Source organism: Pongo pygmaeus, chromosome 4 (genome assembly GCF_028885625.2).
Source record: "Pongo pygmaeus isolate AG05252 chromosome 4, NHGRI_mPonPyg2-v2.0_pri, whole genome shotgun sequence".
NCBI classification, from domain to species: domain Eukaryota; kingdom Metazoa; phylum Chordata; class Mammalia; order Primates; family Hominidae; genus Pongo; species Pongo pygmaeus.
In genome coordinates, this window is record NC_072377.2 from 137565545 (window position 1) to 137591364 (window position 25820).

The window sequence follows — 25820 nt, forward strand, 5'->3', positions numbered from 1 at the left end:
CTCAAGCCTGGGCAACAGAGTGAGACTCTGTCTCAAAAAAAAAAAAAAAAAGTTCTGTTAAGTTGCAGGAATGAGATGGCAGCTGCTATTACTGCAGTACAGTTCCCTGTAGGGGCCTCTATACTTAGGGACAGGACAGGGACAGGCCAGGCTAGAGCAGAGCTGGGCTGAGGAGGAGTCATGTTGGGCATCAGCAGACTAGGCCAATAGGCAGGACTTGGGGGCGGAGTTGGAACGTTAGCTGCTAGAGGTGGAAAAAAACCTAGTCTGGGGCTAGGTGAGGAGTGTTGGAGCCAGTGAAAATGTGAGTCATGTCAGGAAAATCACTGGTGATCAAGGGGCCTAGATGAAAGGGTTAAAATTTCAGAATGTCAGCTTATATGGCCCAGAGAAATCTGTGCAGTGTTCCCCCAGCACTTTTTTTTTTTTTTTGAGACGGAGTCTCGCTCTGTCGCCCAGGCTAGAGCGCAGTGGCAGGATCTCGGCTCACTGTAAGCTCCGCCTCCTGGGTTCACGTCATTCTCCTGCCTCAGCCTCCCAAGTAGCTGGGACTACAGGTGCCCGCCACCACACCTGGCTAATATTTTTGTATTTTTAGGAGAGACAGGGTTTCACCGTGTTAGCTAGGATGGTCTCAATCTCTTGACCTTGTGATCCGCCCGCCTCGGCCTCCCAAAGTGCTGGGATTACAGGCGTGAGCCACCGCGCCCGGCCTCCCCCAGCATTTAAAAGTTACAAAGAGGGAAAGTGCTGGGACTACTAATGACGCTGCAAGCCATATACATTAAGTGAACCAACCTGATTAAGGACAAAAAAATAGAGCTTAAGAGAAAAGGCCACTGGATGAGATCATAGTGCTGTTATGTAAGCAGACAGTTTGATAGCCAGAGTGGAGTAAAGACCCTGGGATTTTAGCCAGTTTGGAGTTAGAAGTGAATTGTGAGGCCGGGAGCAGTGGCTCATTCCTGTAATCCCAGCACTTTGGGAGGCCGAAGTGGGCGGATCACGAGGTCAGGAGATCGAGACAATCCTGGCCAACATGGTGAAACCCCGTCTCTATTAAAAATACAAAAATTAGCTGGGCGTGGTGGCACGTGCCTGTAATCCCAGCTACTCAGGAGGCTGAGGCAGGAGAATCACTTGAACCAGGGAGTCAGAGGTTGCAGTGAGCCGAGATTGCGCCACTGCACTCCAGCCTGGCAACACAGTGAGACTGCATCTCAAAAAAAAAAAAAAAAAAAAAGAGAAGTGAACTGTGATGGTAGTTTTTGTATCAAAAGAGCATTATGGGCCTGGCATGGTGGCTCACGCCTGTAATTCCAGCACTTTGGGAGGTCAAGGTGGGAGGATCACTTGAACATAGGGGTTCGAGTCCAGTCTGGGCAACAAAGAGAGACCCCATATTCACAAATAATTGAAAAATTAGCTGGGTGTGGTGGCAGGCACTTGTGGCCTGACTACTCAGGAGGCTGAGGCAGGAGGACGGCCTGAGCCTGCGAGGTTGAAGTTGCATTGTACCATGATCAAGCCATTGCACTCCAGCCTGGGCAACAGAGTGAGACCCTGTGTGGAAAAAAAAAAAAAAGCGTTATGCTTAGAAAAATGCTTGAGTGGCCATGCGAGGTGCCTCAGGCCTGTAATCCCAACACTTTGGGAGGCCAAGGTAGGTGGATCACTTGAGGTCAAGAGTTTGAGTCCAGCCTGGCAAAACAGTGAAACCCTGTCTCTACTAAAAATACAAAAATTGGCCAGGTGCAGTGACTCATGTCTGTAATCCCAGCACTTTGGGAGGCCGAGGTGGGTGGATCACCTCAGGTCAGGAGTTTGAGACCAGCCTGACCAACATGGAGAAACCCTGTCTCTACTAAAAATACAAAATTAGCCGGGTGTGGTGGCGCATGCCCCTAATCCCAGCTACTTGGGAGGTTGAGGCAGGAGAATCGCTTGAACCTGGGAGGCGGAGGTTGCAGTGAGCTGAGATTGTGCCATTGCACTCCAGCCTGGGCAACAAGAGTGAAAGTCCGTCTCAAAACCAAAAAAAAAAAAAAAAAAAAAAAAAATTAGCTGGGCATGGTGGTGGGCGTCTGTAATCCCAGCTACCTGGAAGGCTGAGGCGGGAGGAATCGCTTGAACCCAGGAGGTAGAGGTTGCAGTGAGCGGAGATCACGCCACTGCACTCCAGCCTGGGCAACAGAGTGAGACTCCAACTAAAAAAAAAACAAAAAAAACAAAAAAACCCAAAAAAAACGCTTGAGTAAAAAAAGCAAAAGACTAAACTATGTTCTCCCAGTATTTTTAACCCGGTATTTCCTTTTTTTCTTTTTTTTGTTTGAGAAGTCTTGTTCTGTTACCCAGGCTGGAGTGCAGTGGCACGATCTCAGCTCACCGCTGCCTCCTGGGTTCAAGCAATTCTTCTGCCTCAGCCTCCCGAGTAGCTGGGACTACAGGCGCGCACTGTTACGCCTGGCTAATTTTTGTATTCTTCATAGAGATGGGGTTACACCACGTCGGCCAGGATGGTCTTGATGTCTTGACCTCGTGATCTGCCCTCCTCGGCCTCCCAAAGTGCTGGGATTATAGGTGTGAGCCACTGTGCCCAGCCATTAATCTGGTAGTTGTTTTTTTTTTTTTTTTTTTTTTTGACAGAGTCTTGCTCTGTGGTTCAGGCTGGAGTGCAGCTCACTGCAATCTCTTCTTCCCGGGTTCAAGTGATTCTCCTGCCTCAGCCTCCTCGGTTGCTGGGGTTATAGGTGTGTGCCACCATGCCTAATTTTTGTATTTCTGGTCGAGAAGGGGTTTCCCCATATTGGTCAGGCTGGTCTCGAACTCCTGACCTCGTGATCTGCCCACCTCGGTCCCCCAAAATGCTGGGATTACAGGCGTGAACCACTGCCCCCAGCCCCCAGTATTTCTTATATTTCTATTTATGATTATACAAAGTTAAAGGTTTTCCACAGGACTTCTCAGAACCTTAAAATTGTTAATATTAACCTGTCGATATCTCCTAGAACAAACGCTGTCCTGTGAAACAGTTTGGGAGGCCGAGGTGGGAGAACTGCTTGACGCCAGGAATTCAAGACCTGTCTGAGCAATGTAGCGAGACCCCCACTCGTTTCATTCTTTCTTTCCTTCCTCTTTTTTTTTTTTTTTTTTTCCCAGAGTCTCGCTCTGTCGCCCAAGTTGGAGTGCAGTGGCGCGATCTCAGCTCACTGCAAGCTCCGCCTCCCAGGTTCATGCCATTCTCCTGCATCAGCCTTCTGAGTAGCTAGGACTACATGCGTCCGCCACCACGCCTGGCTAATTTTTTGTATTTTTAGTAGAGACAGGGTTTCACTGTGTTAGCCAGGATGGTCCCGATCTCCTGACCTTGTGATCTGCCCAACTGGGCCTCCCAAATTGCTGGGATTAGAGGCATGAGCCACTGCGCTCGGCCTCTTTTCTTTTTCTTTCTTTCCTCCCTTCTTCTCTTTCTTTCTTTCTTCCTTTCTCTCTCTCTCTTTCTTTCTTTGAGACAGAGTCTCTTTCTCTTACCAACGGTTGGAGTGCTGTGGTACCATCTCACTTCACTGCAACCTCTGCAACCTCCACCTACCGGGCTCAAGCAGTTCTCTTGCCCCTGCCTCCTGAGTAGCTGGGATTACAGATGCGTGACATCAGGCCCAGCTAATTTTTGTATTTTTAGTAGAGAAGGGGTTTCACCATGTTGGCCAGGCTGGTCTTGAACTCCCAACTTCAGGTGATCCACCTGCCTCAGCCTCCCAAAGTGCTGGTGAGAGATGACAACGTGCTAGCAGCCCTCGCTTGCTCTCGGCGCCTCCTCGGCCTGGCGTCCACTCTGGCCATGCTCGAGGAGCCCTTCAGCCTGCCCCTGTGCTGTGGGGGCCCCTCTCTGGGGCTGGCCGAGGCTGCAGCAGGCTCCCTCTGCTCGTGGGGAGGTGTGGAGGGAGAAGCATGGGCAGGAGCTGGGGCTGCCCGCAGCACTCGTGGGCTGGTGTGGGATCTGGGTGGGCAAGGGCTCGGTGGCCTGCACTCAGCGCTGCTGGCTGGTGCCTGCTGGGCTTGATGGGGGGATGAACTCCCTCTGGGCTGCCGGAGTGCCCGGGCTAGGTGCCGCAAAGTCCCATGGTGAGTGCCATGAGAGGTGAAGCTGGCTGCGCTTCTGGGTCTGGTGGGGACTTGGAAAACTTTTCTGTCTAGCTAAAGGACTGTAAATGCACCAATCAGAACTCTATGTCTAGCTAAAGGTTTGTAAACACACCAGTCAGCACTCTGTGTCTAGCTAAAGGTTTGTAAATGCACCAATCAGCGCTCTGTGTCTAGCTAATCAGGTGGGGTACTTGGAGAACTTTTGTGTCTAGCTAAAGGATTGTAAATGCACCAATCAGCACTCTGTGTCTAGCTAAAGGTTTGTAAAGACACCAATTAGCACTCTGTCAAAATGGACCAATCAGCTTTCTGTAGAATGGACCAATCAGCAGGATGTAGGTGGGGCCAGATAAGGGAATAAAAGCAGGCTGCGCACCCCTCCCCCCCCCACCTTCCCCATCAGCCAGCAGCGGCAACCTGCTCAGGTCCCCTTCCACACTGTGAAAGTTTTGTTCTTTTGCTCTTCACAATAAATCTTGCTGCTGCTCACTCTTTGGGTCTGCACTGCCTTTAAGAGCTGTAACACTCACTGTGAAGTTCTGCAGCTTCACTCCTGAAGTCAGCGTAGACCACGAACCCACCAGAAGGAAGAAACTTCAGACATGTCCGAACAGCAGAAGGAACAAACTCTGGACACACCATCTTTAAGAACTGTAACACTCACGTGAGGGTCTGCAGCTTCATTCTTGAAGTTAGGGAGACCAAGAACCCACCAATTCTGGACACACTGGGATTACAGGCATGAGCTGCTGTGCCTGGCTAAGAGATCCTCATTTTTACAAAAAAATGAAAAAATGAGCTGTATGTGGCACCACATGCCTGTAGTCCTAGCTACTCAGGAGGCTGAGGTGGGAGGATTGCTTGAGCCCAGGCTGCAGTGAGCTATGACCATGACACTGCACTCCAGTCTGGGTGACAGAACATGATCATCTAAAAGAAGAAATAGAGAAGCAGTGTAGTTGTGAGAAAGTTGTGTGACCTTGAACAAGTACCTTAACCTTATCAGGTCTCTATAAAATAGGAAAAATATCACCTACCTGATGGGCTTGCTATGACGAGTAAAGGAATTATGATATTGATATCAGTACAGTGTCTGGCATAATGCTAGCATATGCTGTAGGAATGCCAGAGACATGGTAATTACCATTATTATTGATTTATTGGAGTTTTGGAGTTTAAGAAAGGGTTGTTGCTTTGATTAAAGGTATTGATCCACTAAAGGTATTGATCCCTGTAAGATCAGGGAGGTCAGAAAATCACCATTACCTGAGCAGGTAGTTTCCTTGTGAAGCAAAAAATTGCAGAAGCTGCTCCAGAGTGTAGGGCAGGATTCCACTGGACACTTGTCGGGGAGAAATATGAGTCCCCAGCTGATGGAGAACCTTTTGTCTTTTGGTGGGCAGCCTATGAACACTGTATATTTAAAAACAAACACTTCTGTGATTGCTTAGGACTAAATTTAATCGTGGTATTTGAGAGTGGCATTTAACAACTTCCTGCTTCTAAAATACTTAAATACTTAAGATACTCTGCCAAATGGAAAGAATTTGTTCTCCAATCACAGTGCCTCCAACATTAAATATTCTGGACACTTCATTGGTTCGCAGTTGTGATACTTGGAAACTTGCCACTTTAGATTCTTCAGGATTCTAAAATAACCTTTTTCTGACTTCATTTATTTAAATATCCCAGAATAATCTCTTGAGCTATAAGTTTGATGATCCAGGAAACTATTTATAGGAGGATGAGTACTCTCTGTGACTGATGGTAGTTATGTTTTATTTTGAGAAGGACAAATCATTAAAAAGATTGATAGGGCTGGTGGTATTTTAAACTGAAAGCAGTACCAAGGCAAACACAGCAGTTAAGGTATGAAGTTGGAACATAGTAAGACATGGTTATAATTTTCATCAACTTAGCTAAGACATAGGGAGGTCTTCCAATAGAAGGAAGGCAAAAACAGGCAGTAACACAGACAGTGATCTTTTAGGTTCACCGGACACTTTAGCCTAGGCAGCTCGGGCTGTTTGCTCAGTGATTAACAACTGAGATAAACAGATAGAGACAGGACTCTGTCATAATTAAGGTCAACAGTGTGCTTGGTATTATTGATATTGCCCCTAGGTAGGAGAAAAACAGAGGAAGGAAGGTCAAGGTCAACCTAACTTAAAAAAACTTTAAAAAATTGTGGTGAAATATACATAAAATTTACCATTTTCATCATTTTTAAATGTACAAATCAGTGTCACTGATCATGCACATTGTTACGCAACTACCACCAGCATCTATCTCCAGAACTTTCTCATCTTCCCAAACTGAAACTCTGTATCCCTTAACTCTCCATTTCACTCTACTTGTGAAACCGCTTTTCTGTCTTTATGTAGTTTATTGTAGGTGCCTGATACAAGTGGAATCATGTTAAATTTTGAATATAAAATTAAAATTAAAAAAATTAATTTTGATTTGTTTGGCTTTTCACTTGGCGTATTTTCAAGGTTCATTTGTGCTGTAGCATTTATCAGACTTTCATTCCTTTGTCTTTTCAAAGCTGTATAATGTACTGTTGTGTGTATACACTAAATTTAGAAAACTCATTCACTGTCAGTGGACATGTGGATTGTTTCCTCCTTTTAGCTACCGTGAATAAGCTACTATGAACATGGGTATACAACGTACAAATATGTCCCTGCTCTCGTTTTTCCAAAGGCTGTTCCTTGCTGCCTCCACTCTTTTTACTCCCAGTACCCTTTTACAGGTAGCACCTGGTACTTGTCTTTGACGAACAAACAGGTTTTAGTTAGGCAAAATGTGAGAACTGTGTGGCCATTTGCAAGTTTTAATGGTAATCAACCCGGGTTTGGGGTTGCTCCTGTACAGTGAAGTACCTCCTGAGGTGGCAGGAAATGCAGGTATTTAAAGGGAAGGGCATACCAGGACAATGTAATTTCTACTTTGCTCATTCACTTTTAAAATGGCTGAAGGGCAGGTACTCTAGCCTTGAGACCTTCAACTCATGATATACCCTCCAGCAACGGAGAATTTCTTTTTAGTCCTTAAACTATGGTCTCTATTGCTAGTTTTCCAAACTTGAACACAGCCTTTTCCTTTCCTGGGAAGTTGTCCTAGTCTCCACCATTGTGTGCATATAGCACTTGCCATTCTGTACTGGGGTCACCTTTACTTGTTTAGCCACCCTCATGATGGGGATGATCCAAGTTTTGCAGAGGTGAAACTTATATACCGTTCGGGGGCCCTAAAAATACACAAAACAAATAATTAAAAGACAAATCACAGCACATTACTAGAGACTTGGAGATTCAGATTCTCCTTAGATCTCTCTGGGTAATTTATTAGAAATGCTTACATAGATTTGCTTCCTAATCTCAAGCTGGCTTCCCCTCTCCAGAACTCAGCAACTACCTGTTCTCCCAGGAGGCCATGCAAGCGAGGAACCCTGAAGCTTAACATTTATTAACTTCATGTAAAGGTCTGAGCGGACCTTTCAGGCCAGGCAGGGTGTCACTTGCCTGTGTTCCTTGTTAGGGCCTACCACCGGGTAGGTGCTTGGAATGTACTGTGGATTAAAGTCTTAAATCCTGCGGGCCCCTCAATCTATCTAAGGACATGAGTGGCTTAGAGAACGGCGCGACAAGGCTAAGCGAAAGAAAACAAGGCGGTGTGGCTGGGAGTGGGCTCCTTCCCTCCGCTGGTGAGGGTGCGATCTTAGACTCTTGACAGAACCCGACATAAGGGCCGCGTTCCAATGGCGGCCTTCTCCCCTACCGGCCAACCTGCCCCGAGAAGAGCAGAAAGCACCCTGGGGGATCTGCAGATCAGCTTGCGTCTCATTCTGGGGGACCGACACGGTGGAATGCAAGACACCCCACTACCGGAAGTTTCTTTGATATTCAGAAAAACGGCGGAAGTAAGCCGCACCGCTTTCTCAGTATAGTGCCTCGAGCTGGCTCGCCTACTTTCTACGGTAAAGGGAGGTGCTCCACATCTCCATGCAGCTGTGCAGCGCCACAGGTTCCATGCGCAGGCTCGGTTCGTCAAACGCGCTTCCCAGCCGTCTTTCAGCCAGCCACCCAGTCCTTTCCCAGGTTCTCAAGCCAGGACGTGACGTATTCATACGTACTGGGGGCGGGGCCTGAAGGGGGGGGAAATCGCCTGAGCCGGGATATCGCGAGAACATTCCGTTCTTTCGTAGCTCTCGTGCTGCGGCTCAGCTCTCGTCGCAACGAGATCTTTCGAGATCTTCTCCGCCCCCGCTACCGGCGCCTCCTCTGCGGCCACTGAGCCGGAGCCGGCCTGAGCAGCGCTCTGGGTGGCAGTCCCCACTGGAAGGATTTAGGCGCTCGCGTGGACACCGCACGCCCCTCAGTAGCCTCGTCCCAAGAGGCCTGTTTTCCACGCGCTAGCCCCGCCGGGGGTCTGTGTCCTGTCTCGGTGGCCGGACCCGGGCCCGAGCCCGAGCCCGAGCAGTAGCCGGCGCCATGTCGGTGGTGGGCATAGACCTGGGCTTCCAGAGCTGCTACGTCGCTGTGGCCCGCGCCGGCGGCATCGAGACTATCGCTAATGAGTATAGCGACCGCTGCACGCCGTAAGTGTGGGCCGGGCCGGCCGCGTGCACTGGGGTGAGGAGCTAATGCTTGTTCCAGTCTGGGACCCTCGCTGCTTGGGGAACGCGGGCCGAGGAGTCGCCTCCGTTCCAAGCCGAGGTCCCGGTGGGTCAGAGACCCCCAGTAGGTACTAGGACACTAGGGGCCGCGACCCACCATGAGCGTGGGTGTGTGCTAAGCGCGAGGGCCTTTTCCCTGGTGGCCCGTCGGCCGAAGGAAGGCTTCTGGCCGGTACTCGGACCAGCGGAGGGCACGGGTAGGAACTGGAAGGACTGCAGGCCTAGGATGTAAACGGATCGCGGTCCTTTTCTGGAGGGCAGAGACCAGGCCCAGGTCGTACTGAGTCTTTTGAGTCCAACAGAAAGCTCAGAACTTTGCACACAGCAGACGCTTAATAATAGTTGAATTGAACGGGTTCTGGGGCTTGCCAGCCGCGAGACCGTGGAGCGGTCAGCGTCCCACGTGAGTGGGGGCGGGGCAGCGCCCGGAAGAGAGCGAGCTGGAGCAGCCTCAGGCTCGGGTTCCGGATGGACTCGGGATCTTGAGATTGGGGTGGCACGGATAGGAATTTAATAAAATCGGTGCTCTTATGATAACTTTGCAATCGCTTTTGTTTTCCACATTATTTCGGGATATTGTATTATATTGAGTCATTCTCTGTTTTGTGCGCGTTAACCCCTCAATAGGGTTGCACTTTAACGGTAATGCATTCTAACCAGTGTGTTGGCCAAAATTGTTAGTGGCTCAAGTACCCGCCTTGACTTCTAGAACCCATAGTAAGTTTTGGGACCAGCATAGACACAGCTCTAAAAAATGGTGAGTCACTCAGGTCTTTCATTGGTTACAGTAAAACAGTCTGCCTTTTGAATATATGTAGATACATTTTAATCCATTGTCATGTTCTTAGACAAAATCTTGTAAGAAGTTCTGTATTATTTGCCATTTAGGGTCTCAATTCTTTTTTTTTTTTCTTTTTCTTTTTTGAGACAGGGTCTCGCTCTGGCTGCCCAGGCTGGAGTGCAGTGGTGCGATCTTGGTTCACTGCAGCCTCGACCTCCCTGGCTCCTGGCTCAGGTGATTCTCCCACCTCAGCCTCCTAAGTAGCTGGCGTTGCAGGCGTGCGCCACCATGCTTGGCTAATTTTATTTATTTTTAGTAGAAATAGGGTTTCACTATGTCACTCAGGCTGGTCTCGAACTCCTGGACTCAAGCAGTCCTCCAGTCTCGGCCTTCCGGAGTGCTGGGATTACAGACATGAACCACCGTGCCCTGCCCAGGGGTTCACTTGTTATTGATTGATTGAGATGGAGTCTCGCTGTGTTGCCCCAGGCTGGAGTGCAGTGGCATGATCTCAGCTCATTGCAACCTCGGCCTCGGGGGTTCATGCGATTCTCCTGCCTCAGCCTCCTCAGGAGCTGGGATTACAGGCGCGTGCTACCATGCCCGGCTAAATTTTGTATTTTTAGTAGAGATGGGGTGTTGTCGAGTTGCCCAGGCTGGTCTTGAACTCCTGACCTCAAGTGATCCTTCCGCCTCGGCCTCCCAAAGTGCTAGGATTATAGGCGTGAGTCACAGTGCCCGGCCCCAGGGGCTCAATTCTAAGGTCCATTATTTTCACCCTCAATTTTTGTCACATTTCTTCAGCAGGTTTCAGCCAAACTAGATTGTTCAGAAGTCTCACATTTCCTTTCCACTTGTCGAATTTCTGCACCCCGCACCTCCTAACCCAGGTGCTTCCCCTGAAAACTCATCCCAGAAGCCAAAACTGTAGTTTGCTGTCCTTTTGCTGAGTTTAGTCTTGTTAACAGTCCTATTAAGGTTTTTTTTTTTTTTTTTTTTTTTTTTTTGAAAAGGAGTCTCACTCTGTTCCCTACGCTGGAGTGCATTGGCATAATCTCGGCTCACTGCAGCCTCCGCCTCCTGGGTTCAAGCTATTCTCCTGCGTCAGCCTCCCCAGTAGCTGGGATTACAGGTGTGCGCCACCACGCCCGGCTAATTTTTGTCTTTTTTAGTAGAGACAGGGTTTCAACCATGTTGGCCAGGGTGGGCTCGAACTCTTGACCTCAAGTGATCTGCCTGCCTAGGCCTTCCAAAGTGCTGGGATTACAGGCGTGAGCCACCGCACCCGGCACAGCTTTATTAAGGTTTAATTCATATACTATACAATTTAACCAGTTGAAGTGATTGTTTTTAGTGTAGTCACGAAACAGTGCAACCATTACTGTAATCAGTTTTAGAACATTTTCATCACTCCCCCAAAGCCCTGTGCCCTTTAGCAGTGTATTTTCCCTATTTGTACTTTTTAACAATGGGTAGTCTAACTTGGCATCTCCAGGGAAGTGTATTGTGCCATGAAGTTTTTTTTTAAGCATTAAAGTTTGTTTTTAAGCATTTTAGTATTTATTTGAGAATATCTTTGGATCCGTGTTTTCTTGGTCTATAAAATGTCTCCCCTAAGGAACGGAAAAGGTTAAAGCGCTGAGTTAATTGTTTTGGTCCTTTCCTGCCTTGTGATTGAACACACTTTAGCTCCAAAGAGCACACAGGAAGAGAATCCCAAGTATTGGGAAGAACAGTGTTTCTATCCTTTCTTTTAGATTATTATCACATGCTCCTGTTTTTCTTTTAGAAAGACAATAGCTGTAACAATTATACCATGAATTCTATTTGAAACTGAGTTGTTTCAGATAAAAAATTTGCCTCAAAGACATTGTGATATATGACCCCATACACCATGGAATTGTGATAAGAAAATTCCATTTAAATAATTTTCCTTACATGTTTTCCTTATATTTTCCTTCATAGTTTTCATTAACTTACAGGCATGCCATACATTTCAAGTAATTTCTGAACTGTATGATTTTGATTCACTTTTATTACTCTGTTTTGGAGTCTTGGGCTAAATGGAAAATGGTAGCAGGAAGTTTTTTTTTTTTTTTTTTTTGGTAGCGGTTATGGAGGGATGGATTTGGAGCTCATACGTACAAAAAGACTGCATGTTGTGGGTTTGTTTTAACGTGAGAGTGGAAATGAGATGCAAGTCTTAGAGGGTTTTTGATGGTGGAAGTACCTCGTTTCAGATTGTGGGTGTAACAATCTGGATTAGGTTTTTGAGGAGCCAGTGGAGTCTCATCCAGAAGAGACCCTTGATTTTCCACCCAATTTAGGCTTCCTTCATTTTATCAGATGTTGAGTGCCTCTGATGTGGTAGCCATTTTTCTAAGCACTGGAGGTACTATGGTGAACAAATAAGGTCATGCCATTATGGACATGGCTGGTGGATTAAACCAAATACTAAACAAAAATATATAGTAATTACTAACTGTGGTAAAGGGCAAGGTGGAAAAGTACAGAATACAGTGAGAGTATAGAATAAGCGGGTCTAATTTAAATTGGATGGAAGGACCTGGCACAATAGCTCATGCCTGTAATCCCAGCACTCTGGGAGGCCGAGGTAGGAGGATCGCTTGAGGTCAGGAGTTCGCAACCAGCCTGGCCAACATGGTGGAACCCTGTCTCTACTAAAAATACAAAAATTAGCTGGGTGCGGTGGCGGGCGCCTGTGGTCCCAGCTACTCTGGAGGCTGAGGCAGGAGAATCGCTTGAACCCGGTAGGTGGAGGTTGCAGTGAGCCGGGATCATGCACTGCACTCCAACCTGGGTGACAGAGCGAGACTCTGTCTCAAAAATAAGTTGGGTAGAAGGTGCTTTGAAAGAAATACCATCTGAGACCTGAGGATGAGTAGGAGTTTACCTTGGAGGTCACAGTAGGTTTGAGGAAGAGTTGTTCCAGGCAGAAGGAACAGCAAGTGGGAAAGACCTGAGCAAGAAGAGCTGCATCCTTGATAGATTGAAGAGCAGCCACGACTCTTTCAGCTGCTTGAGAGAATGCTGTGAGATGAATCTGAGGAATTAGGCAGAGCCTTGTAAATAATAATAATGATTTTTACCTAGGTGCGGTGGGAAGATTATTTTTTGAGACGGAGTCTGGCTCTGTCACCCAGGCTGGAGTGCATTGTTGCGGTCATGTGTGTACACGCGGCTAATTTTTGTATTTTTAGATAGACGTGGTTTCGCCATGTTGGCCAGGATGGTCTCAAACTCCTGGCCTCAAATGATCCACCCGCCTTGACCTCCCAAAGTGCTGGGAATACAGGTGTGAGCCACCGCGCCCGGCCTGTAAAATTCTTTATTATGGCTCTAACACATTTTCTTCAAACAGGTTATTTCTAACTTTTTGATGTTACAAATAGTTCTTCAATAAGTAGCCTTACATATTTATGTTATAATGTTAATGCTTTTATTTTTGTTGTATAGATTTCCAGAGGTGAAGTTGCTAGGGTAAGGGATATACTGTATATACTTAAAGTTTCAGTAGTATTGCCAGAATTCTTTACACAAATATAAGGGATTAATTTGCAGTAGGAACAGATGTGATTTCTGTACTTCATTGGAGATTATAAGAATTACAATGAGTTAAAACTATAACTCATACCTTTTTTTTTTGCCATAGTGCTCAGAATAATGCCTGGGATTCAGTAAATACTGCCAAAGTATTTGCTAATAATACTATTACTTTTTGTATTTTTTATTAATTTTTTATGAGATTAGGACAGTAAGATGAAATCTATGGAAGTTTACCTTTTGGGTTCTACATCTGTGTACTTTTAAAGTGCAAAGGTTAATTACTGAGGAATTTGCTGTGTTTTTAGGAACAGCAAATCTAAAGTATGAGTTGTTTGGTCTGTTGGGTATCAGCTCTTTTTGGTACTTTCTAGTCCATGGCTAATGCAGTAACCAGAGAGTGCTCTGATTAATGTCTCTATTTCCATTCCAGTTTTGCGTATCAGTTGTATTTGATAGTCTAATTATTGTGGTTTCTCTGAAAAGCTCTTTTTCTCCTATTGTTGAAGAAAGTGAATTAGAGCAACGGCTATTGTAATATCCTGAGAGTAGTTCTGCATACCTTTTTTTTTTTTGAGACAATGTCCCACTCTTGCTCAGGCTGGAGTGTAGTGGTGCAATCTTGGCTCACTGCAACCTCCGCCTCTCAGGCTCAAGCAGTTCTGGTGCCTCAGCCTCCCGAATAGCTGGGACTACAAGTGCATGCTACCGCGCCTAGCTATGCATACACTTATAAAAATGAAACTATGCCTTTTAAAGGACCTATGCCAATTGCAGCTGTTCATAATATCCTCTCAGAATGTGCATAAATATTTGGTCAGTCTCTTTTAAGAAAGGAAAATAGTGATATTGTCTGGCTGAAAAAGGAAGTAATTTCTAGGACTTAAAGATTAGAACAGAGGGATCTTAAACTTGATTTGAATTAACTCCCTGCAATTTGAAATGGAGGAAAAGCAATGTCAGTCAAGCAGCAAATGTGTGAGTACTTCTTATGGATTAAGCAGCATTGACTTGGCATTGTGTGTAGTATAGAGGAAGTGTAAGATAGAGATTCCTGCTGTCTAGTTGTAATCAATGTAGTTAAAATATGAATAACGTAAGCAGCAGTAAATAGAATGAGTCCAATTATGGACAAGGCTGTGTGATACAGACCTAAAATATCATGTTCAAAGGAGATGTAAGCAGTGGAGGCTAAACTGATGAGGAAAGGCTGGAGTGAGACTTGAACTAATAGGATTAGGTAATACATGGAATAAAGGATTCAGATAGTTTGAGTGAAGGATAGAAGTAGGAATGAATTAAGGCTGGCTGTGGTGGCTCATGCCTGTTATCCCAGCACTTTGGGAGGCCGAGGCAGGAGGATTGCTTGAAGTTAGGAGTGTGAGACCAGCCTAGGCAATATAGCAAGACTCTGTCTCTATAAAAAATTTAAAACATTAGCAGGCTGTGGTGGCATGCCAGCTACTTGGGAAACTGAGGTGGGAGGATCACTTGAGGTCAGTGATCAAGGCTGCAGTGAGCCGTGATTGAGTACTACACTCCAAGCCTGGGTGACAGAGTGAGAACCGTCTCTTAAAAAACATAACGGGGCTGGGCACGGTGGCTCATGCCTGTAATCTCAGCACTTGAAGAGGCTGAGGTGGGCGGGTCACCTGAAGTCAGGAGTTTGAGACCAGCCTGGCCAACCCAGTGAAACCTTGTCTCTACTAAAAAATACAAAATTAGCTGGGTGTGGTGGTGCATGCCTGTAATCCCAGCCACTCAAGAGGCTGAGGCATGAGAATTGCTTGAATTCGGGAGGTGGAGGTTGCAGTGAGCTGAGGTCATGCCATTGCACTCCAGCCTGGCCAACAGGAGTGAAACTCCATCTCAAAACCCCAAAAACAAAACCAAAACAAAATAGGGCCGGCTGTGGTGGCTTACATCTGTAATCCCAGCACTTTGGGAGGCCGGGGTCGGGGGATCACTTGAGCTGAGGAGTTCGGTACTAGCCTGGACAACGTGGCGAAACCCCATCTCTACAAAAAGTACAAAAATTGGCCGGGTGTGGTGGCTCACGCCTGTAATCCCAGCACTTTCGGAGGCCGAGGTGGGTGGATCCCCTGAGGTCAGGAGTTTGAGACCAGCCTGGCCAGTATGATGAAACCCTGCCTCTACTAAAGACACAAAAATTAGCTGGGTGTACTGGCACGCGCCTGTAATCCCAGCTCCTCAGGAGGCTGAGGCAGGAGAATTGCTTGAATCCAGGAGGCAGAGGTTGCAGTGAGCCGAGATGGTGCCACTGCACTCCAGCCTGGGTGACAGAGTGAGACTGCGTCTCAAATATAGTAATAATAATAATATAATAATAAAATAGGCTGGGTGTGGTGGCTCGTGCCTGTAATCCCAGCACTTCAGGAGGCCGAGGCGGGCGGATCGCCTGAGGTCAGGAGTTTGAGACCAGCCTGGCCAAGATGGGGAAACCCTGTCTCTACTAAAAATAAAAAAATTAGCTGGGTGTGGTGGCAGGTGCCTGTAATCCCAGCTACTTGGGAGGCTGAGGCAGGAGAATCACTTGAACCCGGGAGGCAGAGGTTGCAGTGAGCCGAGATTATGCCATTGCCTCCAGCCTGGGTGACAAGAGTGAGACTTCGTCTCAAAAAAAAAAAAAAAAAAAAATTAGCTGGGCATGGTGGTACGCACCTATAGTCCCAGCTTCTTGGGAGGCTGAGGTAGGAGGATTGCTTGAGCCTGGGAGGCAGAGGTTGCAGTGAGCAGATTTCGAGCCACTGCATTCCAGCCTGGGTGACAGAGTGAGAGACTCTGTCTCAAAACCAGAAAAAAAATCCAAAATGTGTGTGTACGTGGGGTTTGGAGTCTGACGGTCCTAATTTTGAATTACAGACTCTAATACGTTTCTGGGCACATTGACTTGACTTGAGTCAGCTCTTCCTCTATACTAACCCCATTTCTCAGAGAATTTAGGATTATCAAGTGTAGGATGCTTAGCACACCACCTGGCACCAGAAGGCTCTGTAATGAGAACTATGAAACAAGGGAGCTTGACCTGCTTGGATGAGAGAGGATTCCTGCCATGGATAGGGATCAGGGATGTAGATAGTGCAAGATTTGAAAGTTCTTGTTGACTGGAAAGTAGTAGATATATTTCCTTTAAATATTCTTGTCTTGCTTATTCCATGTCAAAATCCTCAATAATTCAGCCATTGAAGACTTTTCCGAGCATTTGTTGAGGAGAAGCAAACTGATTGTGGTATATCAGTTTTACTTTTTTTTTTTTAGGACTTACTAGATATATTAGGATTACATAGGAGTATTTACCTAAATGTTAATAGTGGCCCTCTATGGTGGGGGGAGGGTTGTGGAAGTATATATAATTTTTATTTTTTTCTTCATACTTGTCTGTTTTCTAATTTTCTACAGTAAACTTGTACCAAAAAGCATTGACCTAGGTTCTAGTGCTAGCGCTAATATTCAAGTTAATCTTTTTGAGTATCATCTCATTTAAATATTAGGTTTGTTTATGTAAGCTTTTAGTTTTCAAAATCCTTCAATTTGTGCTGTTTTCCTTTTTTTTTTTTTTTGCGACGGAGTTCGTTCTGTCGCCCAGGCTGGAACGCAGTGGTGCAATCTCGGCTCACTGCAATCTCTGCCTCCCGGGTTCAAGTGACTCTTCTGCCTCAGCCTCCTGAGTAGCTGGGATTACAGGCGCACGCCACCATGCCTGGCTGATTTTTGTATTTTTAGTAGAGATGGATTTCACCGTGTTGTCCAGCCTGGTCTGAAACTCCTGACCTCAGATGATCTGCCCGCCTTGGCCTCTCAAAGTGTTGGGATTACAGGCCTGAGCCAGCGTGCCTGGTGCTGTTTTACATACTGACCCAATTCAGCAAATTGATCATATTCTGTTTTCGGTTGTCGTTTTTTAATGGAAGTAGAACTTTTTTTTTAATCTCACATCAGTAGATAATTTTAAAGGTAGCTGACTGGATTTCAGTTACAGTAGGTGAAACAGGACTTTTTTTTTTTTTTTTTGAGACAGGGTCTTACTCTGTCACTCAGGCTGGAGTGCAGTGGCATGATTATAGCTCACTGCAACCTTGACTGCAAGAACTGAGTTTTAAATTTTATTTAATTTTAAATAATTTAAATTTAAATAGCCACATGTGGCTAGTGGCTACTTCATTAGACAGCATGTATCTGTAACTGAAGACCTCAGATTTTACATTTTTCATTAAGACTTGGTACGTGCACACACACAACTGAAAAGCTTCATTAAACAATAGTACTTTCACATGCAATGTATACATGTGTTTTCTTTTTTTTTTTTTTGAGATGGAGTGTTGCTCTGTCACCTAGGCTGGAGTGCAGTGATGTGATCTCTGCTCACTGCAAGCTCCACCTCCTGGGTTCATGCCATTCTCCTGCCTCAGCCTCCCAAGTAGCTGGGACTATAGGCACCCTCCACCACACCTGGCTAATTTTTTGTATTTTTAGTAGAGACGGGGTTTCACTGTGTTCCAGGATGGTCTCGATTTCCTGACCTCGTTATCCACCTGCCTCGGCCTCCCAAAGTGCTGGGATTACAGGCGTGAGCCACTGCGCCTGGCCGTGTTTTCTATTTAAGTTGCTGTTCGTGACTTCTTCCAATCCCTGATTGATTTTAGACCCACACATGGGTTGTGACTTACGGCTTATAAATCATTGTTTTAGCAAGAGAAATAAATGTGTTAGCATTGATAATGTAATTCGGTTTGTGGTTGGTGTTAAGTAGAAATTAAACCAAATCCAATCAGTTTTAAGAGGTAAAAAGGATTACTACCCTTCCCCCCCACCCGACTGAGTCTTGCTCTCTTGCCCAGGCTGGAGTGCAGTGGCTCGATCTTGGCTTACTACAACCTCCACATCCTGGGTTCAAGCGATTCTGGGGCCTCAGCCTCCTGAGTAGCTGGGACTACAGGCGTGTGCCACCACGCCTGGCTAATTTTTTTGTTTTTTGTTTTGTATTTTTAGTAGAGATAGAGTTTCGCCATGTTGGCCAGGCTGATCTTGAATTCCTGACCTCAGGTGATCTGCCTGCCTTGGCCTCCCTAAATGCTGGGATTACAGATATGAGCCACTGTGCCCGGTAAACGATTACTTTTTATTTGGGGGTTGGGGTGAGTTGAGAAGGCTTTACAGACAAAATAGGTGGAATTTCTAGAGAATACGTGACGGTACTGGGCATTTCAGATGTCAAAAGTGACATAAGCAAAGCAGGAAGATTGGGATGCTTTATTCAACTTGTGTTGATTGTGTGGATGAAATACAGCTGGAAAATGGGATTGGGTTGGGAGAGGCCTTAGGTTCCATATTAAGGAATATAGGTTTTATTTGTTGGTAGTTGGTTTTGTTTGGAAGGCAATTAGAAGCAAGACAGTTTCAAAGTTACTGATGTAGAATAGGAAATTAACCCTTCAGCAGGATTTGCAGGAAAGTTGGGAATTGTAATTGTTTTGAGGAGATAAAGGTTTGAAAAAGGGCTGCAGGAAACAATGGAAGATGAGTAACATTGCCTTTTAGTTATGTTGTGATTGGGGTCATGGTGGGATATACCTTAGAAATTTAGATCTGGTGGTATTTAGAAAGATGGAGGTGTGCCAATTATTAGGCTTATGCTAGGCAGCCTTTTTGAGGTGGAGGAAGTGGGTAAGATTGCCTTGGGCGATTTCCTAAAGGGTAATATGGGCTTTGAGAGGAGAGACATTTACGTGGTACTGAGGATTTTTTTTTATTTATTTGCATCTAGTGTCTAAAACAGAGATTTTATTTGTTTTAGGGATTGGTGGCAAAGTTGCAGAAAGGCTGAGCTTGACACCTTTGCTTTTGAGGGGCTACTCCCAGCACTTTCTAGGCCCAAAAGCTTAGGATTTGGAGGAATTCTGGTGAGGTCCTAGGGTGTACCATGTTTGTTCTTCCTGTCATTTAATAGAAGTCATGGCTTCCTGTGGCTGCCCTGGGAGATTGGCTCACAGGGGTTCTTAGCCATTGGTTGTAAAGGACCACTGAAGCCCAGGGAGGCCCAGCATTCTGCCAGTTTCTACAGGGCTCTTAAGTTTATGTTTCTACTAAATCAATAGTTCATCTAATTTAGTCGGATTTGGACCAAGGCCGTATGGTTCCAGAGCTCTTATTTACTCTGTTGACTTGGAAGAATTAGGAGTTCAGGGAGGATGAGAGTCAAAGCTTCAGACATCACCGAGAGTCCTGACTTCATTGCTTTCAGGTTGCATGACCCTGGATACATTTATTTACTATCTTTTTTTTTTTTTTTTTTTTTGAGACAGGGTCTCGCTTGCTCTGTTCCCCAGGCTGGAGTGCAATAGCATGATCACAGCTTTACTGCAGCCTCAGCCTCCTGGGTTCAGGTGATCCTCCTGCCTCAGCCACCCCCACCCCATGACTTCCTCCATAGCTGGGATTACAGGTGCTCACCACCATGCCCAGCTAATTTTTTTTTTTTTTTTTTTAATAGAGATAGGGTTTCGCCATGCTGCCCAGGCTGGTCTTGAATTCCTGGACTCAAGTGATCCACTTGCTTTGGCCTCCCAAAATGTTGGGATTACAGGCTTGAGCCACTGCGCCCAGCCAAATTTACTCTTTTTTGTTTTGTTTTTGAGACGGAGTCTCGCTGTTGTTGCCCAGGCTGGAGGGCAATGGCGCGATCTTGGCTCACTGCAACCTCCGTCTCCCAGGTTCAAGTGATTCTCCTGCCTCAGCCTCCCGAGTAGCTGGGATTATAGGCCCCTGCCACCACGCCCAGCTAATTTTTTTGTATTTTTAGTAGAGACGGGGTTTCATCGTGTTGGCGTGGCTGGTCTCGAACTCCAGACCTCAGGTGATCTGCCCTCCTTGGCCCCCCAAAGTGCTGGAATTACAGGCTTGAGCCACCACGCTCGGCCAAAATTTACTTATACTTATTAATGCCCTTTTTTGTTTGTTTGTTTTGTTTTTGAGACAGGGTCTTGCTCTGTTGCCAGGCTGGAGTGCAGTGGCACGATCTCGGCTCACTGCAACCTCCGACTCCTTGGTTCAAGCAATTCTCCTGCCTCAGCCTCCTGAGTAGGTGGGATTACAGACACATGCCACCACGCCCAGCTACTTTTTATATTTTTAGTAGAGACAGGGTTTCACCATGTTGGCCTGGCTGGTCTCCAACTCCTGACCTCAGGTGATCCGCCTGCTTCAGCCTGCCAAAGTGCTGGGATTACAGGCGTGAGCCACTGCACTTTTTAAGCATAAGCACAGAGTTTTTATTTAACCTTCAAGCAGGTTTCAGTTTTGCCTCTCTAAAAGAAGCAGTAAATGGATTAAATCAGGAGATAGTGTATGAATTGGTGATTTAGAAGAATGTTCAGAAGTGGGGTTAAAGTTCCTTGTCAGAAATTCTGAGTCCTGGCCAGGTGCGGTGGCTCATGCCTATAATGTCAGCATTTTGGGAGTCCAAGGTGGGTGAATCATCTGAGGTCAGGAGTTCGAGACCAGCCTGACCAACATGGTGAAACCCTGTTGCTACTAAAAATACAAAAATTAGCTGGGCGTGATGGTGCATGCCTGTAATCCCAGCTATTTGGGAGGCTGAGGGATGAAAATCACTTGAACCTGGGAGGCAGAGGTTGCAGTGAGCTGAGATAGGGCCACTGCAGTCCTGCCTAGGCAACAGAGTGAGACTCTTGAAAAAAAAAAAAAATTGAGTGCCTGGAAACTAGTTGTAGAAAAATTACTTTTTTACTTATTTAATAGGGCGAGAGTTGTTTTCAGGGTTTGTAGACTATATTCTTGGTGAAGTTGTGAGCTGTCTTAAAAATGTTAATTGATACATTGACGTGAGGGTACATTATTTTATACTGGGATTTTGAACAGGAGACTTGAAAAATAATTAGAGGATGATAGAGACTGTCTAGCCCACCTCTCTAGTATTCTAGACAGGTAGTTATCACATCAGATCTGTGCTCCAGCATGTAAATGACAGGACTCAGTTGTAAGAGGCAACCCGTTCCATGGACAGATTTACTCAATAGAAAGGTTAAAATCATAGATTTGTACCATTAAAATATATGGCATTTTAGCTGACACTCAGATCTTGCCTGCTGTGCTTTTGGATTTATTATTGCAGTAAGATTTAATTCTTAAGTGTGTTTTTTGTCTTCTAGGGCTTGCATTTCTTTTGGTCCTAAGAATCGTTCAATTGGAGCAGCGGCTAAAAGCCAGGTAAAGTTTCATTTTTTTCCTAAAATGACTTATTTCTCCTCTTCATCCATGTGTTCAGCAAGTAGTTGAATGCCCATTATGTGCCTAGCACTAGTAGGCCCTGGGTATACAACTGACAGATACAGACCTCTTCTCTGTTCTCATGTACAGTCAGCCCTCAGAATTCCATGGGTTCTGCATCTGTAGATTCAAACAACTGTGGATCAAAAATATTTTTGGGAAAAAATACAACACTGGAACAATAAAAAATACAAATAAAAACAATCCAGTGTAACAACTACTTACATAGCATTTACATTGTATTAGGTGTTACAAGTAATATAGAGACAACTTCAAGTATACAGGAGGATGTGCGTAGGTTATAGGCCAATACTATGTCATTTTGTATAAGGGCCTTGAGCATCTGTGGATTTTGGTCTAATTCAGGGGGTGCCCTGGAATCAGTCCCCTGCAGATACCCAGGAACCACTGCTTCAGTGAGAAGCACATAGCCTTAAAATAGCATTAGCAGTATAATCTGTTTAATGCAAACTACCAGGGTGTGTTTTGTCCAGATCTTGTTAAGCAAGGCTTGCTTGTTCCTTGATATTTTACATGCTCCTTAAGTCTGTCTTGTTGGGCCTTTCATCTTACTCATATATAAGGTAAGTGTTGATCTTGTTAAACAAGTTTCTCAAGGAAGGAAAGCATACCTCTAGAAATACATTAAAGGACTTGCTGTTAGTTTACTCGGTAAACCAGGAACCTGACGTAGTTGCTGGTTTCTGAATAACCAGAGCAGCAGAACCCCAAGAGTTCTGTTATTCTAAGTGTCTGAGATATCTGTAAAATTAAGGAGTTGCATGTTTGACCTTCTTATGGTTCAGCCTGGAGCAATCCCTATAGGGTGAATCTGTTTTTGAATGGGGCAGGGCCTAAAATTTATTAGCCTAAAAAAGTGGTGCTTGGCCAATTGGTTTTTAATTAAGTTGGATGTTTTATGGTTCATTTTCACAGTGTTCAAGATCTTTTAGGAGACAGCAGGTAGAAAATATTGGGCCATTTTGAAATCTCTTCCTTCTAAAATTTGAGCAAATCGCTCCTGTTTTTTAAACCTGCTTTTCATGATTGAGAAACAGTTACTATACTAAACTGGCTGCCCAGTTCTAGGTTGATACAGTTATTGTGTTACAGAGTTTCTGTTTGGCAGCTTACTGGAGGAAGGCATGATTTGGGAGGCCTCATCTGTTTCACAAAAGGACTTCTGTGTGTTCCTTTCATCTAGTTGATAAAGGAGCTTACTACATCTCCTGCATTGGGAAGAGGAGCCTGTAAATCTTAAGCAGAAGGTCATTCTGGAATTTTTTGAATGTTTTTGTCAGCATTTTCCCCTCATAAATTGTGATAGTTTATTCTAGAGGAATTAGAAAACATAGATAAAAAAGTGTAAGGAATTTGAAAGTCACCTGTTCAACCATTATCCAAAAATCTTATAGACTTTGTCTTACCACCTTCTGAAAACTTTTACCTGTTGATATTTCATTGTATGAATATCCCATAATTTATTTAAGCATTTCCCTGTTATTAACCATTTAGGCTGTTTCTAGGCATCTGCTATTACAGATTATACTCTCCCAATATCCTTTTGTGTTCATTTTTGTGTACTTAGTATGATTTTTTTTCCCCTTTATGAGAAATTTGTTTCACTGGAATTTTTTTCTTTTCTTTTTTTTTTTTTTTTGAGGATGCAGTTGCCCTATCAGCGCAACTTCCACCTCCCAGGTTCAAATGATTCTCATGCCTCAGCCTCCTGAGTAGCTGGGGTTGCAGGTGCGCACCACCATGCCCGGCTAATTTTTTGTATTTTTAGTAGAGACAGCGTTTCACCATGTTGGTCAGGCTGGTCTCGAACTCCTGACCTCAAATGAGGCCCTGGCCTCTTTCAAACTGCTGGGATTACAGGCGTGAGCCATGACACCCGGCCTTAACTAGAATTTCTAAATCAATTTATGTATTGCTGAGTTGGTTCCTGGAAACTTTCAACCATAAACTATGGGCAATTTTTAAAGGCTAAAAGTTATTTTATGTAAATGTTTATTAGAAGTTTAAGAACAGAAAATACTTATGCAAGTGTAATGACCTGACTTCATGGGATATAGGAAGAGCAGGGCTCTATTTTTAGCCCTGCCATTCTGGGACCCATGCAAATCCCTCCTCCCTCACTTCGCATGCTAGTAGGCACCATTTAGAAAAGTTTAGGGTCTGAAGAAACCGAAACCAAGAAGGAGACTCTATAAAGTTAAAATGTTGCTAATTTAATCTGAGGCTGTTGAAATAAAAAAAAAATTAGTAGTAGTCTTTCCACTCTTTGGTATTCTTTCTCTTAGGTAATTTCTAATGCAAAGAACACAGTCCAAGGATTTAAAAGATTCCATGGCCGAGCATTCTCTGATCCATTTGTGGAGGCAGAAAAATCTAACCTTGCATATGATGTTGTGCAGTTGCCTACAGGATTAACAGGTATAAAGGTAAGGTTGTCAGGTTAATGCCTTATAATTAAAATGCATTATTATATTTTATCAGTTTAATATCTATCTGTACCTTTCTGATGTGAGATTGTAATGAAAATGCTTACAGATGATTAGGGAAAGCTTTTTTATAGTAAAGACTATTTGACATTTTTTGAATGATATGGATTTTGGTTGGGAGCCGTGAGTGGTGCTCTTAATATGGGTTGGAGGCCTGGGTAGTGATGGTTTGAAGTTAATACGGCCATTGCTGCTTGTTTTGCTCACTGATGCAGTGGGCTTTTTAGCATGATTTTAGGGAATGACTTCTGGAAGAGCAGGCAAAGGAATCACAGTTTTTTTTTTTTTTTTTTTTTTTTTTGAGGTGGACTCTTGCCCTGTCACCCAGGCTGGCGGGCAATGGTGTGATCTTGGCTCACTGCCACCTCTGCCTCCTGGGTTCAAGCGATTCTCCTGCCTCACCCTACCAAGTAACTGTGATTATAGGCGTGTGCCACCATGCCTGGGTAGTTTTTTGCATCTTTAGTAGAGACAGGGTTTCACTGTGTTGGCCAGGTTGGTCTCGAACTCCTGACCTTGTGATTCGCATGCCTCGGCCTCCCAAAGTGCTGGGATTACAGGCGTGAGCCACCGTGCCTGGCAGGAATCACAGTTTTAAGTCACTAGCAGATAGATGGACATACTCTTGGAGATAGGACTTAATTTAGAAAGAGATGTTCTTTTGGGGAAAAGTGAGTTTGGTCTTTATCTCTGGTACATCTAGTGGAGTCTCTGTGAAGTATGCAGTGAACTGATCCCAGAAAAAGAGGTAAGAGGCTGGGAGATGGATAGGGTGGACACATTTGCCTTTCTTGCACTCAGAGTTAGTAAGAGGAATCCACGACGGGGGGTGGGGGTGTGATTGGCTTTCCAGGCAGGTGAGTTTACGGAGAGATTTGGTTTTGGAGGCCAAGAATCAGGAGAACAGGCTGGAAAGCCAAGAAATGTTGAGAACCATGAGAAAAAGGTAGTCTGCTGTTGCAGTGTAGCCGATAATTTAGTTGTATTTAGAAGTGAAAAATTCTGAAAACTAAAGAATGATGACTGGGTTTTCTTAAAATATCTGTGGTAGTTAAGGACAGTTTGAATGGGATAGTAAAAGATGAAGCTGAAGCACAGGAGAGACAAAGGGGTTAAAAAGGGAGGTGAAGAAATGTGCAATATTTATTAGAAATAAGAAATAAATAAAAGAAATAGGATAGGTATTGGCAGATTTATTCATAAGCATTGCAAGAAGCAAAGGAGAAAAAGACTAGGAAGAAGATTTGGGAAACAAGTAGATGCAAGTCTAAAAGTGGTGGAATTGACCTCAGAATTAGGCAAATAGCAGGGAAGAAAGAGATAATTTAGAAAGGGCACCAGGAGAGATATTTCTCCATCTTTATCATGCAGTAAAGTAAGAACTGTTCAATTCTAAACCATAATAAATTGTGGTTGGGCTGGGGAGTGAGAAGGTGGCACGCAAGCTGAGTTAGGGCAGCAGCTAAAAGAAGAGAGCAACATGTTCTATTCTGGATTGTAATTGGGGAATATGGGCATGTAGGATGGGTTGGGATTATTTTAGGCAGTCTTCAACATTTAAAATTCGTAACTGTTACCAAAGTTGCAGACTTTTATCTGGAATAGGGCTTTATCTTGAAGCTTTGTTCATTCATTATTGTTACTTATTTTAATTTTTTTTTCTTTTTTGAGACAATCTCACTGTGTTGCCTAGGCTGGAGTGCAGTGGCACGATCTAGGTTTACTGCAACCTCTGCCTCCTGGGTTCAAGCAATTCTCATGCTTCAGTCTCCCTAGTAGCTGGGATTATAGGCACGGACCATCATGCCCAGCTAATTTTTTGTGTTTTTAGTAG

The 25820-nt window shown here is 44.8% G+C and overlaps 1 protein-coding gene across 2 annotated transcripts in view; it reads left to right on the forward strand.

Annotated features, from left to right (window-relative positions):
- Nucleotides 1-3487: 3487 nt before the first annotated feature.
- The window catches only part of HSPA4 (heat shock protein family A (Hsp70) member 4), a 57303-nt gene continuing 34970 nt past the window's right edge, over nucleotides 3488-25820 (forward strand). Inside the window, exons 1-3 of one of the 2 annotated variants that reach the window (XM_054487429.2) lie at nucleotides 3488-8749; nucleotides 21362-21419; nucleotides 23786-23926. In XM_054487429.2, coding sequence (XP_054343404.1) covers nucleotides 8643-8749; nucleotides 21362-21419; nucleotides 23786-23926 — 306 coding nt within the window. In that variant the 5' untranslated portion in view covers nucleotides 3488-8642. Of the gene's footprint in view, nucleotides 8784-21361; nucleotides 21420-23785; nucleotides 23927-25820 lie in introns of both variants that reach the window. The other variant, XM_063665494.1, reaches the window with a different exon arrangement.